The sequence below is a fragment of the Chelon labrosus genome, assembly GCF_963514085.1.
Source record: "Chelon labrosus genome assembly, chromosome: 1".
NCBI lineage: Eukaryota > Metazoa > Chordata > Actinopteri > Mugiliformes > Mugilidae > Chelon > Chelon labrosus.
Window position 1 is genome coordinate 5,351,852 of NC_140337.1, and position 14,550 is coordinate 5,366,401.

General features: G+C 41.2%; 2 protein-coding genes across 3 annotated transcripts; both read right to left on the reverse strand.

The window, feature by feature from the left end:
* Positions 1–488: 488 nt before the first annotated feature.
* LOC311486345 (uncharacterized protein) lies at positions 489–14,427 on the reverse strand. Its single transcript, XM_084542156.1, has 13 exons — positions 13,282–14,427; positions 13,098–13,193; positions 12,786–13,019; positions 12,342–12,489; positions 12,231–12,257; positions 11,584–12,146; positions 10,473–10,494; positions 3,764–4,344; positions 3,522–3,617; positions 3,038–3,271; positions 2,785–2,932; positions 2,672–2,698; positions 489–2,587 (listed from the first exon to the last, which is right to left on the reverse strand). Exons 1-13 carry the CDS (start codon positions 13,855–13,857, stop codon positions 2,022–2,024), a joined length of 3,318 nt encoding a protein of 1,105 aa, XP_084398282.1. The 5' UTR covers positions 13,858–14,427; the 3' UTR covers positions 489–2,021.
* Positions 5,406–10,348, reverse strand: LOC311487640 (E3 ubiquitin-protein ligase TRIM47-like). 2 transcript variants are annotated; one of them, XM_084543993.1, is made up of 4 exons: positions 9,973–10,348; positions 8,052–8,690; positions 7,176–7,406; positions 5,406–7,068 (listed from the first exon to the last, which is right to left on the reverse strand). In XM_084543993.1, the coding sequence occupies exons 2-4, from the start codon at positions 8,559–8,561 to the stop codon at positions 7,045–7,047; spliced, it is 765 nt and encodes a 254-aa protein (XP_084400119.1). In that variant the 5' UTR covers positions 8,562–8,690; positions 9,973–10,348; the 3' UTR covers positions 5,406–7,044. The 2 variants fall into 2 exon arrangements, with proteins under 2 accessions (XP_084400119.1, XP_084400118.1); XM_084543992.1 differs by having other exon boundaries at positions 5,406–7,406.
* Positions 14,428–14,550: the final 123 nt, after the last annotated feature.

Here is a 14,550-nt window from a genome sequence, read left to right on the forward strand (position 1 = left end):
AGTTTATGCCACAGAAAGCAGTTTAGTGACTGGACGGATTTGTAAAAACAGCCATACCATTGACGTTGAAAACAATGAACAGAGGTCTCTCCATGAGCTTCTGAATCTGCATTACGCAACAAAGAGCTCTTCTGCTATGATACTACCAATAATCTTTACAAAGAAAAGGAATGCAAATAACACGATGCAGTCACGATTTGCCTACCGTGCAGTCTTTGTCCGTGTTCTGTTACCACTGCCTCAGAAAGATACTTCCTCTCTGTTGGCGGGTATATTTGTATTTGTGCTTTTAGTTTCGTTTCCGGGGCAAAAGAAAAAAGAAAAAAAAAGGCGGCCTATTTTTACTTTGCAAAGACATGAGTTAACCACAGATTGTTACGAAACCTCAGATCCGTAAACAGTTACAGTGAATAAAGAGAGACAGTCAAAGACATGTCCTGAAAAAGAATTTGAGACTTTATTTGATTATAAGATTTTAAAAAAGTTATTACAGCATCTTTAATAAGCAGTAAACTCCACACGCACATTACATTTCATGACACAAAACTTGAATAGGTTGAAGTTGCCAACAAGTCCATATAAATCGATTCTTTATCCCTCCTTTTCTGAAGAAGTGGAAAGTAAATACACAGATGCTTAAGTAGAAGTGTAAATATCAACTTGCCTATTACAAGAAATTATTTGTAGAATATAGAAAAAATTCTTCTTGTGACTATCAAATTGTTAAACATTCTGTTCTTGCATTGGTGTAAATGTAATGTATCTAGAGCCAAAGTGGAGGACTACAGCTCGTATCATTATTAAATATTCACGTTCAGATTGCTGTCTGAACTTTAAAAGGTTCAAAATGATTAGATGTTTTAGTTTTACAGTGTAACTCCCTAATAAACATGGTGCTGCAGTCAGCTTATAGAGTGGCATGAATACGAAACACTCAAAAAAAAATTAAAAAAAATAAAACACCTCACATTTGTATTGATGTATCTGATAAATTCACAGTGTTGTATAGTCCATTTGGTGATAACGGCGTAGAATTTAATAACAATATTAAAGCTGCGATGGAGCTGCTGTGTCCAAACGTCAGCGTGACATCAAGACTATTAACGCACATTTTCAGGTCCGAGTTGGCTCAGAAGTTTTTTTCAGCTAAACAAGTTGTATCGTCTCACTGGTGAAATGGACCAAACCGAATTAAACGGACTGAACCTCTCTAGGTTATATATGCTACGGAGGAAATGCCAACATCACTTTGTGACGTCAGTGCTAGACTATGAAATGTTCGACTTATTGAGTAGTTTTAAGACGGTGATGTACTTGCTTCAAGGGGAACACCAGAGAAAGCTGACCACGTAGAACTTCCGTAGGATTCAATTTCTATATTTTTTACAGAAATGAATCTTGGCATACCGGTTATTGACAAAATTGCTCAGCCAGCTGAGGCGTCTGATGACCGTATTTCCATTTATTTTTCAGGCTTCTACAATGACTTCTAAAACGTTCTGATCTTTCTCCAGGTGTTTCTACACACCATACACATGTAGCTAATTACAGGTTTTGTCTAAAAGCATGTTTTTCACCATTCACATCCATGCACTGCTCCTACTGTCCATGTATATCTTGGCTCTTGGGTACTGGTGACATTAATTTTCAAGGAAATGCACAACTTTTATGGTAACCTAGTGTTCTCATGTGACACAGACTGAGAATCCCCGTAAAACATTGATCCTTCGCACAAGGTGTGGTCCAAACATCACAATAAAAAGTAGTTCAAACTGTATTTTTGACATTTGATTGCTCTACTTTGGTTGTACTAACCAACCACTAGCAGCTTGTATTATTTTGGACTTTCTTCTATATTAATGCTACCAGAAAATTTAATTTTGTCATAAATTACTAGCATGTTGAGTGTAGCACTGATGGAATGGCCTCAGTAGAGATTCCCTTCAAGCCTAGCCTCCTCCTGTACCAAACACAGCTTGGACCAAAGCCCAGTACACTGCCTTCACAAACACGAACTCCCTTCATGGCTTATCTGTATTTTTATCACAGTGTTTCCCAGTAGAAATAACCAAAGGTTTGTGGTTTTTCTCATCTTGTTTCATGTGTGGACTGAAATATGGGTAAAGCTTGCCTGTGAATGAGCACTGAGTGAACGAGTAGATGTGAGACTGAGCTGAGACGTCGTAGAAGGAGACGAGGCCTTCCTCGTAGTTCACGAACACGCCCACCTTCTCAGGTTTCTCTTTCAGCGGAAGACGACTTGGTGGTGCTGTCATGGCTGCATATTTATCATCTTCATAATGCACGGCCACCCAGTAACCGTTATCCGGACTAAGCGCGAGCTTCCCCTTCCGGTTTGCATCGCCTCTTGCCACACCCAGATCCCACCCTGACTTATTGCTGACCTCCACCTCCCAGTATGAATTCCCAGAGGTCAAGTTGTTGAGCCCCAGGACGCTGGCGAACAGGTCAAACCTCTCGGGAGATTCGTCCACTTCCCGGTCTTCTCCTCCATCTTTCACTTCCTTCCCGTCGTCAGAAAGAACAAGGCGTTGGTGTGCACTGGTTGGATCCAGCTTTACATCCACTGTTGAGTACAAATCAGGAATAATTCTTTGACCTAAACATGCATTCAAGACATTGTGAGGAAAAAATTAAGTATATCACATACCTGTAAACTTTGGGACCCTCTTAAGTTCTGTGAAGTGAAAAAGATTTTTTTTTAGATAAAGTCAAAAATGTAACTTGTAGCAGGTACTCTACCTCTATTAAGTTATTTTTTACCAATTGAGGTCAGCATCTCCAGTTTCTGTTGAATTTTTTCCATCATTATTGTCATGGTTTTTCTCATGGTGCCAAAAGACAGCGACGTGTCGAGCTCCACCTCTGTCCAGTCTTTGATGCTGTCTGGGTCTCGAATAGATGGATAACTCTGAGAAACAGAAAGACAAAGAGCTCAGCCAACAGACTTCAATAGGCAAGTCTTCACATCTCACATCTGTCAGTTCCTGATATACGTAGTAGCATTTCCTCTGACCTGCAGGAAAAGGATGTGGTCTTCAAGCGCAGCTATGTCGTCCAGTTCAGAAATGGTCGTCTGGAGCGTTTTGATTTCCGCCTCCAACTCATCATTAAGATCTTTTGCATCTTTTTCCAAGACCTTCCTCCTGTCTTTCAGTGGCTGCATCACTTGTGCCTGGGCTTGCTCAACAATTGCCATCACAGCATTGAACACAGCATCGATCTCCCACCACTCGTAGTCCAGTTCGTCCTAAAAATGGGGGGAAAAAAGTTAATTCAGCTCATTTTCAGCATATGGAACTTCAATTAAAGACTGTAACGAGAAACATTTCTTTTACAAAACTACAGTGAGACAAACTTAGGGTTATGTTAAGATTCTGATGCTTCATAACACTTTATTTAACATATTATGAAAGCCAAAGACTAAACAGTTTGACAGATTGATCTGACTGGCTTTTCACTTTGTGGGATCAGTCATGTTTGTCTCTCTTGCTGTGTACCTTGCAGCTCTTTAGGGCTGTGTTGACCTCATCCACCTTTGTTTTTCTCCTATGAATCTTCTCTTGTAGCTCTGTCTTGGTTTTCCCGAGTTTAGCCTGTAATAGACGAAAGGCATACTTAAAACATTTGTTGCATGAAACCTAAAGCATAGACCCAGCTGCATCATTTTTGTTTCTCATCCAACCATGTTGAACATATGGCTTGAGACTTGAATTGAAAGGCCTTCCATTTGTTGATTTACCTTCTTACTGTTCCATTCGTCTTCAGTAGACACAACCTCCTCCTGGCCGTCATCCAAGCAACGAACACAAATGCATGTCTGCTGCTTCCTGCTGTACAGCTCCAAGGTGCGCCCGTGCTTCAGACAGGCCCTATCGTCCAACCTCTCCACAGGTTCCACCAACTTGTGGCCTTTCAGCCTGTCAGTTGAACGATGATTCTCCAGGTGAGTAGAGCAATAAGAGGCAAGACAGACGAGGCAGGACTTCTCAGCCTTCAGCTTTTGCTCTGTGCAAACATCACAGGCCACTTCACCAGGCTGTGGCCCATTGTGCTGATCCTTGTCTTCCTCCCGTGTCTTTTTCATCTGTTGGACGATGTCTCTCAGGACGATGTTCACATCAGGGGTTTTGCTCAGGTGGGTTTTGCAGAGGGGACACATGCTGTCATTGATGTGAAAAGTGGTGTCCAGGCAGTTCTTGCAGAAGGAGTGGCCACAAACTGTGGTGACAGGATCCTTAAATAAGTCCAAGCAAATGGAGCAGGTCATATGCTTCTCCAGCGAGGACGGCCTGCAGGGTGATGCCACAGGGGAAGCCATATCTGCTTAAAGACAGCAGAAGAGTGTTACTGAAAATGAAACATCATGGTCTTTTTTTTTTGCATTTCAAAAAACTACTGACAACATCCTGTACCACCATGTGTCATTAACTCGCTAACAGTTAGCCTCAGTAGCTTTTAGACACCAGCAGTTACCTAGCCTAGTAGTGGTTCTCTCATGAGGAACAACTAATGTTACCACTTACCAGATCCATTTAAAGGCTGTATTATTTAATCTCATAATGAAATTCATTTGTAAACTTGCTTTAATTGATCACCTAATACACCGATCAGGCATAACATTATGACAACCGTCCTAATATTGTGTAGGTCTCCCTTGTGCCTCCAGAGCAGTTGTGTCTCATCAGAGAATGGACATGGGCCTTCTGAGGGTGTCCTGTGGTGTCTGGAAACAGAATGTTTGGGTCCTATGGGTTGAGGGCAGAGGCCTCTGTGGATCATCCCACAGATACTTGATCAGTTTGGGATCTAGTGAATTTGGAGGCCAGGTCAACACCTTGTGCTGTTCTTCATGTGTTTTTTAGTTGTCCCTGAAGCGTTTTTGTCTGTGTCAGGCTGCATCCTGCTGGGGATGGCTGCTGCCATCAAGGAGTGTCATTACTATGGGGTGGGGGTACCTGGTCTGGTCTAGGTGGGTGGTACGTGTCTAAGTAACATCCACATGAATGCCAGGTCCAAATGTTTCCCAGAAGAACATTGTATTGTCACAAGATGGTCAATGTTATTTACTTCTCCTGTCAGTGGTTTTAATGTTGTGGCTGATCGGTGTGTTTTTATGCCTTATAAGTTATAGTTACTTGCTTTAAAACCTGCAAACTGACAGTTAAATTAAACCGATGTATCACCCAGATAGTACCATGATCAGTTATACTTACTACTTTTTATTCTTTACTTTTAGTTGTTTTCTGGTATCATTTTGTCTTTTCTGCAACAGAATATTTTACAGTTGCAAAGAGAGTTGAAATTCAAGGATTTTGTGAAGTGTGAAAATGACCAAAATGACCAATTCATATCTGCAAAACTAAACTATAAGGTTTCTACAACATCCACTGGGCCTTTCATTCTTTAAAATTCAAACAAACAACACCGGTGAACACGAGAACACATAACATACCCTGTTACTGTTGAACGCTTGTTTGACACACCCTCTGAATAATTCAGCCTTCCCAGACAGAACAGCAGAGTTATGATAACCTCAGGAGTTATGGATGACACTTTTTCCCAAAAGAAATGAGTCATGCATAAACATTTTCCAAAACAGCAAAGGTGGTCACACATAAATATGAAACCTATGTTATGTAGTTAAACACATTATGAAGTACGCTGTCATTCCCTTTAAAAGAATTTAAAAGACCTGTAATACGATCAAGACTAATATGTAGTTTTACCTTTCAGCAACAGAGATGTTCCTATCTCACAGCCGTCTTACTCCTTTCTTCTCCCTGCTAACACCCGCTGTGTGTGTGTGTGTGTGTCCGTGTGAGACTTCCTCACTGTGGTAGGTTTCGTTTCTGTTCACTCCCAGCCAAGGACTTCCTTCACTCGAAAGAGGCAGGTCAGCACGCAAGTGAGCGACCAAATCATCCGTGTGGCTGCTGCGGGGCGTGTTGCATGTTGGCACAGATCAAATATTGGATTTGCCAAGAGGTTTTGATGTGGCCATCACTGTGGTTTTATGTGAATCTGTCTGTTGCTCAATATGAACCTTGCACTACTGGTAAACTCAGACTATCTGTAAGTTTCAGTTTTGGGGACTGAAGCATTGATTTATGTCTGTTTTATTTTTTTTGTGGTTCGCATAAAGTTGAAAGAGAAGCACATTGTTTAATTTTATTCATTCCTCCAAAAAGGCAAAAGAAATTACACTGAAATAGATTACAAAATTACATTGTCCACTCAGGCATAACTTACATTCAAACAAGGAATCTTTGCAGTGTTTCCCCTAGGTTTACGCTTTTGCAGGGGTTTAGGTGTCGCGGGTAATGATGCGGATGGACGCCGACCTGTGTTTCTTTTAATGACATTGAACTAAACATCGGAATATTTCTTTTTGGTTCGTTCCACAAGTTTGTTAGTTTTTTAGGGGGGCTGACTCTGCACATTTTCTGACGCACGGTCTCTATCCACTAGTGGGAGTGTGCTCACGTCCAGAATGCAGAGAACTGTAAACCCGCCACCGTGCTGAACCAGAAATGACATGCCGTTGTGTAAATAAGATAAATACCATAAGGCCTATTTAGTTTGTTTAATAAAAGAGCCAGGTATAGACCTGTCCTATAGGAAGGGTCAACTTGAATGACTTCTGTTGTGGTCTGGCACTACACACGTAATAAAATTAAATAAAACAAACTTGACCTTCAAGGGGGGCGGGGAAGGGGGCCCCCTAAAAGAATGGTAGGGGAAACACTGCTTTTTAACCTACTAAACTTAGTTTCTTTGTCATTCCATTTGCTTTGTTTTTTTACATCTGTATAAAACCATCATCAGTATTTTTTCACAATATAGTTTCAAGTGCTTAAGTGTTCTTTTACAGCAAACTTCGGACATTTTGGAAAATGTCCAGAGTTATAGATGATCTTTGACCTTGGCGTAGAACTATACTTCAGGCAGTAGAGTATAGAGTTGATGTACGCTGCTGCGGATCACTTTTCAGTTCAGCGCTCTTGACAGCAAGTCATCCAGTCATTCAACAATGTGCTGAAATCTCTGTAGAGACAAGAGAGGCACGTCACTAAAGGATCTCTGATAGTTGTGGAGTATTTAACGCTGTAAATTCTTATTAAAGGAAAACACTGATTGACAAGCTGATTGACCTGTAGGAAGTGGAGGTCGTCTTCGGTCTGGGAGATCTCCTCTAGCTCCGCATTTCTCCTCTGCAGCTCACCGATTTCTTCCTCCACCCGCTGGATGGTCTCTTTACGTTGCGCCCATGCCTCGTTTGGATTTTCTCCGCGGGGGTCTGCAGAGCGCTTGATATTCTCAACTTTGCTCAGTCTCTCTTGAATCTCTTGCTGAAGTTTCGTCCTTCTTCGCTTTAGTTTAACCTGCAGGAACACCTTACGTCAGCACAGACCAGACGTGCATGTGACAGACGACGAAGAAACCAAGAACTTTATTGTTGTTGCATTGTTATCCGTGTTCTTTGTGTGTCCTGGACAGCTGATGTGAAACAGCCCTGCTTTTTTGTCTTTGAGATCTTAAGACCTTTTGGCCCGCTTGAATTTCCCTTTCAAAGACACTATGTAATTATTTTGCAATCAGGATGAAATTAACTGTGGGGTTGAAATTTATGTTTATGTCGAGCTAATGGGTTTTCCTTGTTTCTCACAATTAAGACCAGATGTTCCCTCAGAGGTTGCAGCTTATTTTCATAGGAATCATATTTAGATTTTCCTTTGTTCTTCACTGAAGTGGTCAAACACAATACGCCACTACGCAGAAGTTCTGCGAGGCTTGGCTGACCAAATAAAACATGAAACCATGAATACGTATGCAAGCGGATTTCCTGCCAGCGTTGTATGACGGGGTCCTGATAAGTTCCTCATATGTTAAACAGCATCCACTGCATGTACACAGATATTTTTACGAGATTATACTGTTTTGCATTTAGCTAAAACACTGATTCCACTGAGTCTGTTAAACCCAGTGGATTTATATATTGCTAAATCACTTACAGATTATACCCATACCTTTTTCTTTGCAGCTTCCTTGCTGATAGAAATAATGTGATGGCCCCTGTGCTCCGTCTGTGCACACAGGGCGCATATGCACGTTCGATCACTCCTACAGAACTTATCTAACTGCTTCCCGTGCAGTTTGCACACAGAGTCCTCCAGGTTCTTCACCACACTGATCAGAAGGTGGCGCCCAAGGTCTTCACTGTGGTAGTGCGGTTCCAGATGAGCTGGGCAGTATGAAGCCAGGCACGCCAGGCACGACTTGACCGCTGGGCGTTTTGCCGGGCAGAAGTCACAGGGAACCTCTCCGGCTTTCAAAGGCGCCATTTCATCTTGCAGCGACTGGTCTGTCTCGAGCTGCGGCCTGGTGGGGAAGAACGTCTTGCAGAGGGGGCACTGACAGACCCCGTTGATCCTCCAGTATTCCCCTATACATCCCAGGCAGAAGCTGTGTCCGCAGGGGAGGGCAGCAGGCCGGGTGAGCTCATCCAGACAGATGCAGCAGTTACGAGGCTCTGACATTAGGTCAAAACGGAATGTCTTTATTTTTGTGTGTGCGCACGTGCATGCATGCAACCTGTGGTCCGATGTGGTGTGGTTTTAGCAAGCAGGTAGGACAGTGTATTCCACTGACTGCCCAATAAAGTGTATCTGTAAAGAAAGTAAAGTCTTGTATTAGCACACAAACAAAAGAATTCCCCAGTAATTTGGTAGGAAATAATCAGGCCCCACGATATCATGATACAATATGATGAGAATATAGTATTATTATGTTACAATATTATCGTGACATGACATTATCATTCAAAATATGGTTTTATCACAATACGTGACATTTTTAAACATTTTGCAATATGATGAATATTGCAAAAACGTGATACACTGCCGTTTATTATCTTTTGTAGCTGCAAAAATCACAGCCATCTCATGTATTCCTTGCCAATAAATCCAGGTTAATTCCATTTGTTTGATTTGAAGAAGTCGCTTTGGTGACTTCTTTCTTTAACGTCCCCATTTTGCTTTTATGAACTTATTCACGCATGCCGACTGTTACCCTCGCAGACCTCATCTCAAAAATACTCCTCAGCCAACAGCCAGTACCAAAAATATCAATTCATTTCTGCAATTTGTAGAATAAAAACAATACAATACTGCCATGCAATAAATATACTGCAATACTGTGTTGTATCTTGTAATTATCAACAGGTCTCAAAGGATGGATCAAAGATCAGTAGACTAAACTGCTTGATTGTAAACAGTGAACGAGTAGAACTGTGTGTCTCAGTTACAAGCGGTTGTGTTTATGGAAAGACAACGTGTGAATGTAAGACTGAGATGACAAATAAATATAAGATGAATATAAGACTGAGACTGAGATTTTTATTTATTTATTTATTTTTTGCTGAGTCATGTAAGTGGTGTTGATTGTAGGTTACACCATATCTGGTCCCTAGTCAAGAGAAGCCAACACTACTTTAACATATTTGTGTGATAAAATAAGATAAGAATATAAACTTGGACAAAATAATATCCAGCTAATAATCAATGACTGTACCTGTATATCCATTCAGAAAGGTTGTGCAGACACTATGTCAGAGCAATCAGGTGCTTCAAAATATTGCACGCCCTCCAGCCAATAAGAATTGAGTATTCTTTCTGATTCTGATTCAATTGAAGATGACCAGTGGATTTCTAAATTTGTTACAATTATTTACAGAATCTACTGTAAAAACACACTTTTGGCTGTGGACTATCATTTTAAATGTATGTCTAAATATCACCAGTTACTGAAAGTGAAACTGACACACATGAACTCTAAACCATGTAAAGAAGTTCTTGTAAATGTCAACACACAGCTTGGCACTTAAGTCTATTATGATGAATCAAACTTTACATTTAAATTTCAAAAAATATAAATATGAAACTCACATACCTTTCGTTTCCAACTACGAGCTCGAGCCTCTAACAGTTCTGGGTAACACTCTTATCATTTGCTTCCTCCTTGAACAGGTATAGACACACCTACGGTATGACTGCCAGGAACGAGTGCAGCCCTGTTGGACTCTGCAATTTGCTCGAGGCTCGTAAACAGTTGACATGAACACTTGATAAAGTAAACAGTTCCACTCAAGCTCCAAAAAAGGTCAAAAAGGAGTCATCCTGTTTATCTCAGTTATCAAGAAAACACACGAGCAGGCCTATGTGTTATTCTAGTGAGGGAAGTCAATAAATGCTCTTTTTGACAGTACTGCAATACTAGTCATGTACAATAGCTGATTATACCTTAACCTCACAAGTTCTTTACACTTTATTTATTGCCTTTTTTTTTTATTCTAAATTACCTAAACTCCTCAACCAAGCAGTCATTTTCAAGTCATGGTGGAGCAACCAAATCAAGCCTGACAGGCTTGTCAAGATTTGGGTTTCTCAAACTTTTAAAGGAGAATACGCTGACCTGTAAAATAAAAAGCACAACTTGACATAGAGTTTTGAAGGTGATGTCTTTTTCCCAAAAAGATCAAACAGTGTAAGGAAAAGAATAAAATGTGTGTTTTTCTGTTCTAGATTACCTAAATTAAGCTAGGCTGGTTGTTAGCATGACTGGCTAACTAGCTTACTACCTACCGTAGAGTTAAGTCTGTTATTAATATTAGTTTGTGGGGTTGTAGGTTAATTTAGGGAATATATAATGTTGTGAACAATTCATTTCGTTAAGCTGATACTGATTTAACCAATACAGATGTTTATTTTCTTCAACTTTAAACACAAAACTGAAGCAAAGGTTACTGTGCTCTGAGCTCTATCCCACATAGACTCTCCTAATAAAATATTTTAATTGAATAGGAAAACTACATTCCCAAAAAGAGTGTAAGAAGTGTAAGTGTAATTGTAAGAAACAGAAAAATAACGTGAAGTTGTCTTTCAAGTCTATTTTCTTCCACATAAAAGCTGTTGCTCTGACCCACTTTTAATATCACCCTTGAGCATAACTCTTCCTACAGTGTTAAACAATGTATTTTGGTTAGGTCAATCTGAACTAACTTGCGCTACTAAGTTTTACCCTGTTATCCTAAAAGTGCATATTTAAGTTCTCAGCCAAAGATGCCAGTAAACAAACACATAAAAGTCTAGCTATCATTCATTTGCTGGTAAAATACAATCAGATGATGCATAGAAAAAAACAGTTCTGTTCCTTTCTTTAACCACAAACCCAGAATTACAAAGAAAATGAATACATCCACTCTTACTTGTATTAAAAACTGATTATATGACATGAAAGGTATAGGCATGGCAATGCTACTACCACAGAAGGACAAAGCTGAATGAAATTAGTTTTACAATTGGTCATTTCTGGATATGTTGACGTAACCTTTACTGGTGATCAGATTACTCGACAATGTTTACTTTCAGTGAGTTTTGAACTGTTTTATCTCAGACTTTATTGACCTGACCTTATTGAACTTGTAGCCTACGCATCAGCCTACGCATTTAGCCAACAAGCTAAAAAATGAACCAAACAGTACTGTTTGGTTCATTTTTTAGCTTGTTGAATGCGGTTAATGAGAGTGGCAAAATCATGCATAGCTCCGATAACCAAAGGCTCCGATTTCTTTGCTTTACTGTACAGATAAAAGTATGGGAAGAGTTTCACAGTGAAAGACTCACTTGTGAAAGAGTAAATATGGACCTTTTCATTCACGTCATAGAATGAGACTCTGCCTTCCTCGTAGTCCACGTAAACCCCTACATTTCTTGGTCTGGGACACAGGTGGAGAACTTTGTAGGATGCACTGTTAACTTTATAGTCAAACCCTCTCTTTCCTATGGCAAAGAATCCATTTTCTCTTTTCAGAACTGCCACCCCTTTTCTGTCTACTGTCTCCTTTGCAACACCAACATCCCAGTCGTTTCTCAGGCCCACTTGGACCTCCCAGTAGTGACGGCCAGAGGTGAAGCCCTTTGTCCCCAAAATGATGGGCAAGCTGAACTTCGCTGAGTCGTCATCAGATGATGAGGTCTCTGCGGTTCTGCGGTACTTCAGACGGGTCCCGAATTCAGTCACAATAAGGCCGCTACCAGCAGTGGATGGGTTGAAGATGACTGATTCTGAGAAAGTTCATGGAAAGCGTGGGTGAAACAGTCAAAATCTTAAGTAATAATGAATGAAAAGGGAATTAAATATGATCTCACCTTTGTATTGTTTCATTTTTGTCAGTTCTAAAGAGGTGAAAACACAACAACACAGTTACGGCGAACACATGACACAGAGATATGAGTGAATGCATCAGATACCTGATGTACCTGTGTTTGTCAGAGTTTTCAGCTCTGCTTGAAAAGTGTGCGCAAGGTGTGACATGGCTCTCCTCACTGTCTGCACGCAGAGGTCGGAGTATACCTTGATATTAGACCAGTCCTTGGCATCTGATGCAGTGCTTAGAGCCCGCAAAGTCTGCAATGAGTCACAGGCACATGACAGTCAGTGGTGGCTATATTTGTTTTACTAAACCTGATCACCTGACAGATGATTTTGAACAGGGGGTGGAAGTCAGTGCGGAAAAAATGCATAAGGAATTTAGCTGCATTTACACTGATGCTAGTATCTCACTAATAATCTGAATAACAGCCTGAAACACTTTGTATCATCATAGCATTTAGCGTCCTGTAAAGTCTAATCATGGTGATGTAAACATAGCCTTTGTTCTCATCAGTTGTGGTGTGGCTCATTGACTGTCGCCATTGACTAGCCTGCAGAAGCTGGAGGTGGTCTTCGTTTTGTGACAGCATCTCCAGCTCCGAGTGCTTTCTCTGCAGTTCTGCGATTTCCTCGCGCAGCTCTCGGATCATGGCTTCATCCTTGTCGTGGGACTTCCGGAGCTTTGCCAGGATGTTCGACTGCAGTTTAGTTTGCATCTCTTGCACATGGTTGATCAGAGTATTGAAGAGGACAGTGGTGCTTTCAATCTCGGCATTTGCTTTCTCCTGTAATAAAGAAAATTGCGCCATTAGCAAAAGTTTGTCAAAAATTTTTGCGTGTGTAAAATTTGCTCAAATACTTACTCTGTGGATTTCAGAGAAATCCGAAAATTCCTTTATCTTTTCCATTCTTTCTTCGATCATCAGTCCGATCTTTGCTTGTTTAGACTCAATAGTTTCCTAAAATATAGCATTTTTATATAATAAATGTGAATAGGCTTGTTGTTTCAGGACAACAAAACTAAGCTAAAATTGAACAACATCTTACTTTCTGCTGAGCCGCTTCTTCTTCAACAGGAACCGTCTCGTGGTCTTTGTGCTCTGTCTCGGTGCACAGCAGACAGACGCAAACCTGTTCATCCCTGCAGAAAAACTCCAGGATCCTCTGATGCTTCTCACAGATCCTGTCCTCCAGATCCTCCACCGGCTCGATCATCTTGTGCCTCATCAGGGAAGGAACTCTGTGGTGAGGCTCCAAGTGGGCTTCACAGTACGATGTCAAGCACACCAGGCACGACTTGGAGGCCCTGAACTTTACCTCTGCGCACACATCGCACTTCACCAGCCCCGGTGCGTCCGTGCTTTCCACTGCCTCCACTCTTCTCCTCTTTATTTGGTCCGAAATCTCCGCGATGAGCGTGTTCGTGGAGAACTCGGGCATCGCATGGAATCTTTTATTGCACATTGGGCAGTGGCATAACTCGCCGTCGCCCCAGTGCTGGGTGAGGCAGGTCTTGCAGAAGCTGTGGCCGCATGGTGTGGTGACCGGGTCGCTGAAGACATTCATACAGATTGAACACTGGAAATGATCCTCTGGCAACGAGGCAATGAAACTCAGTGACATTTTGGGATCTCTGCAGGAGAAAATGTAATTTATTCGTTCTGCATATTTGTTCTTTCAGTGTTTTTCCATCATATGCAAATATGACATTTGAGCCATGTAATAGACACAGAAAAGAGGAACAATTCAAAAAGACAGAAGGATATTTGGAAGTCTATTTCTAGGCTGTTTACAGTCCCAGTTCTGGCCCGCCCAGTGAGTCATATTCACATGAGTCAGCTTGCACATCTTTATTCTGCTTGGATACTGAAGTTGAAATCATTTTGGAATATTCTGCAGATGTTTAGAGGCCTGTATGTTAAAGGAAAAAGAAGAATCGGCTTAAATAATTCACCGACTCACCAGTCTCAGGAGTTCCCCTGTCGATTCCAGAAGGCCTTAACCGTCTCTCGCATGCAAGACCAGGCTCAGTAATCAGACACCGCAGACAATTCAGCACTCATCTCTCACAAGGAAACTCATATGAATGAAACCCTGAGAAGCCGGGGCTGCTCCCGTCACTTTGAAGGGTGTGGTCAAGTTACATCACATCGCTGAAATGAAACTTAAGTCACGAAGCAAGAAACAGTGAGATTTGGACCTGTTTAGGTAAAATATTTATTGTTGTAAACACTTCTCTTAGAACATACAGCCTTATTCCCCTACATCCTGGACATACAGGACAGCACCTGCCTAGGCTGCAAAGCATTCAGCATT

Excerpts from the sequence above, each read along its gene's own strand:
- LOC311487640 (XM_084543992.1), bottom strand. The coding sequence starts at position 8,561 with ATGTCAGAGCCTCGTAACTGCTGCATCTGTCTGGATGAGCTCACCCGG. Across the intron at positions 7,407-8,051 it reads AGGAAGCTGCAAAGAAAAAG|GTTAAACTAAAGCGAAGAAG; the intron begins GTATGGGTATAA and ends GTGTTCCTGCAG.
- LOC311486345 (XM_084542156.1), bottom strand. The coding sequence starts at position 13,857 with ATGTCACTGAGTTTCATTGCCTCGTTGCCAGAGGATCATTTCCAGTGT. Across the intron at positions 12,258-12,341 it reads GAAAACTCTGACAAACACAG|AACTGACAAAAATGAAACAA; the intron begins GTACATCAGGTA and ends TCACCTCTTTAG. Across the intron at positions 10,495-11,583 it reads TCATTAACCGCATTCAACAA|GTCAGCGTATTCTCCTTTAA; the intron begins GCTAAAAAATGA and ends TTTATTTTACAG.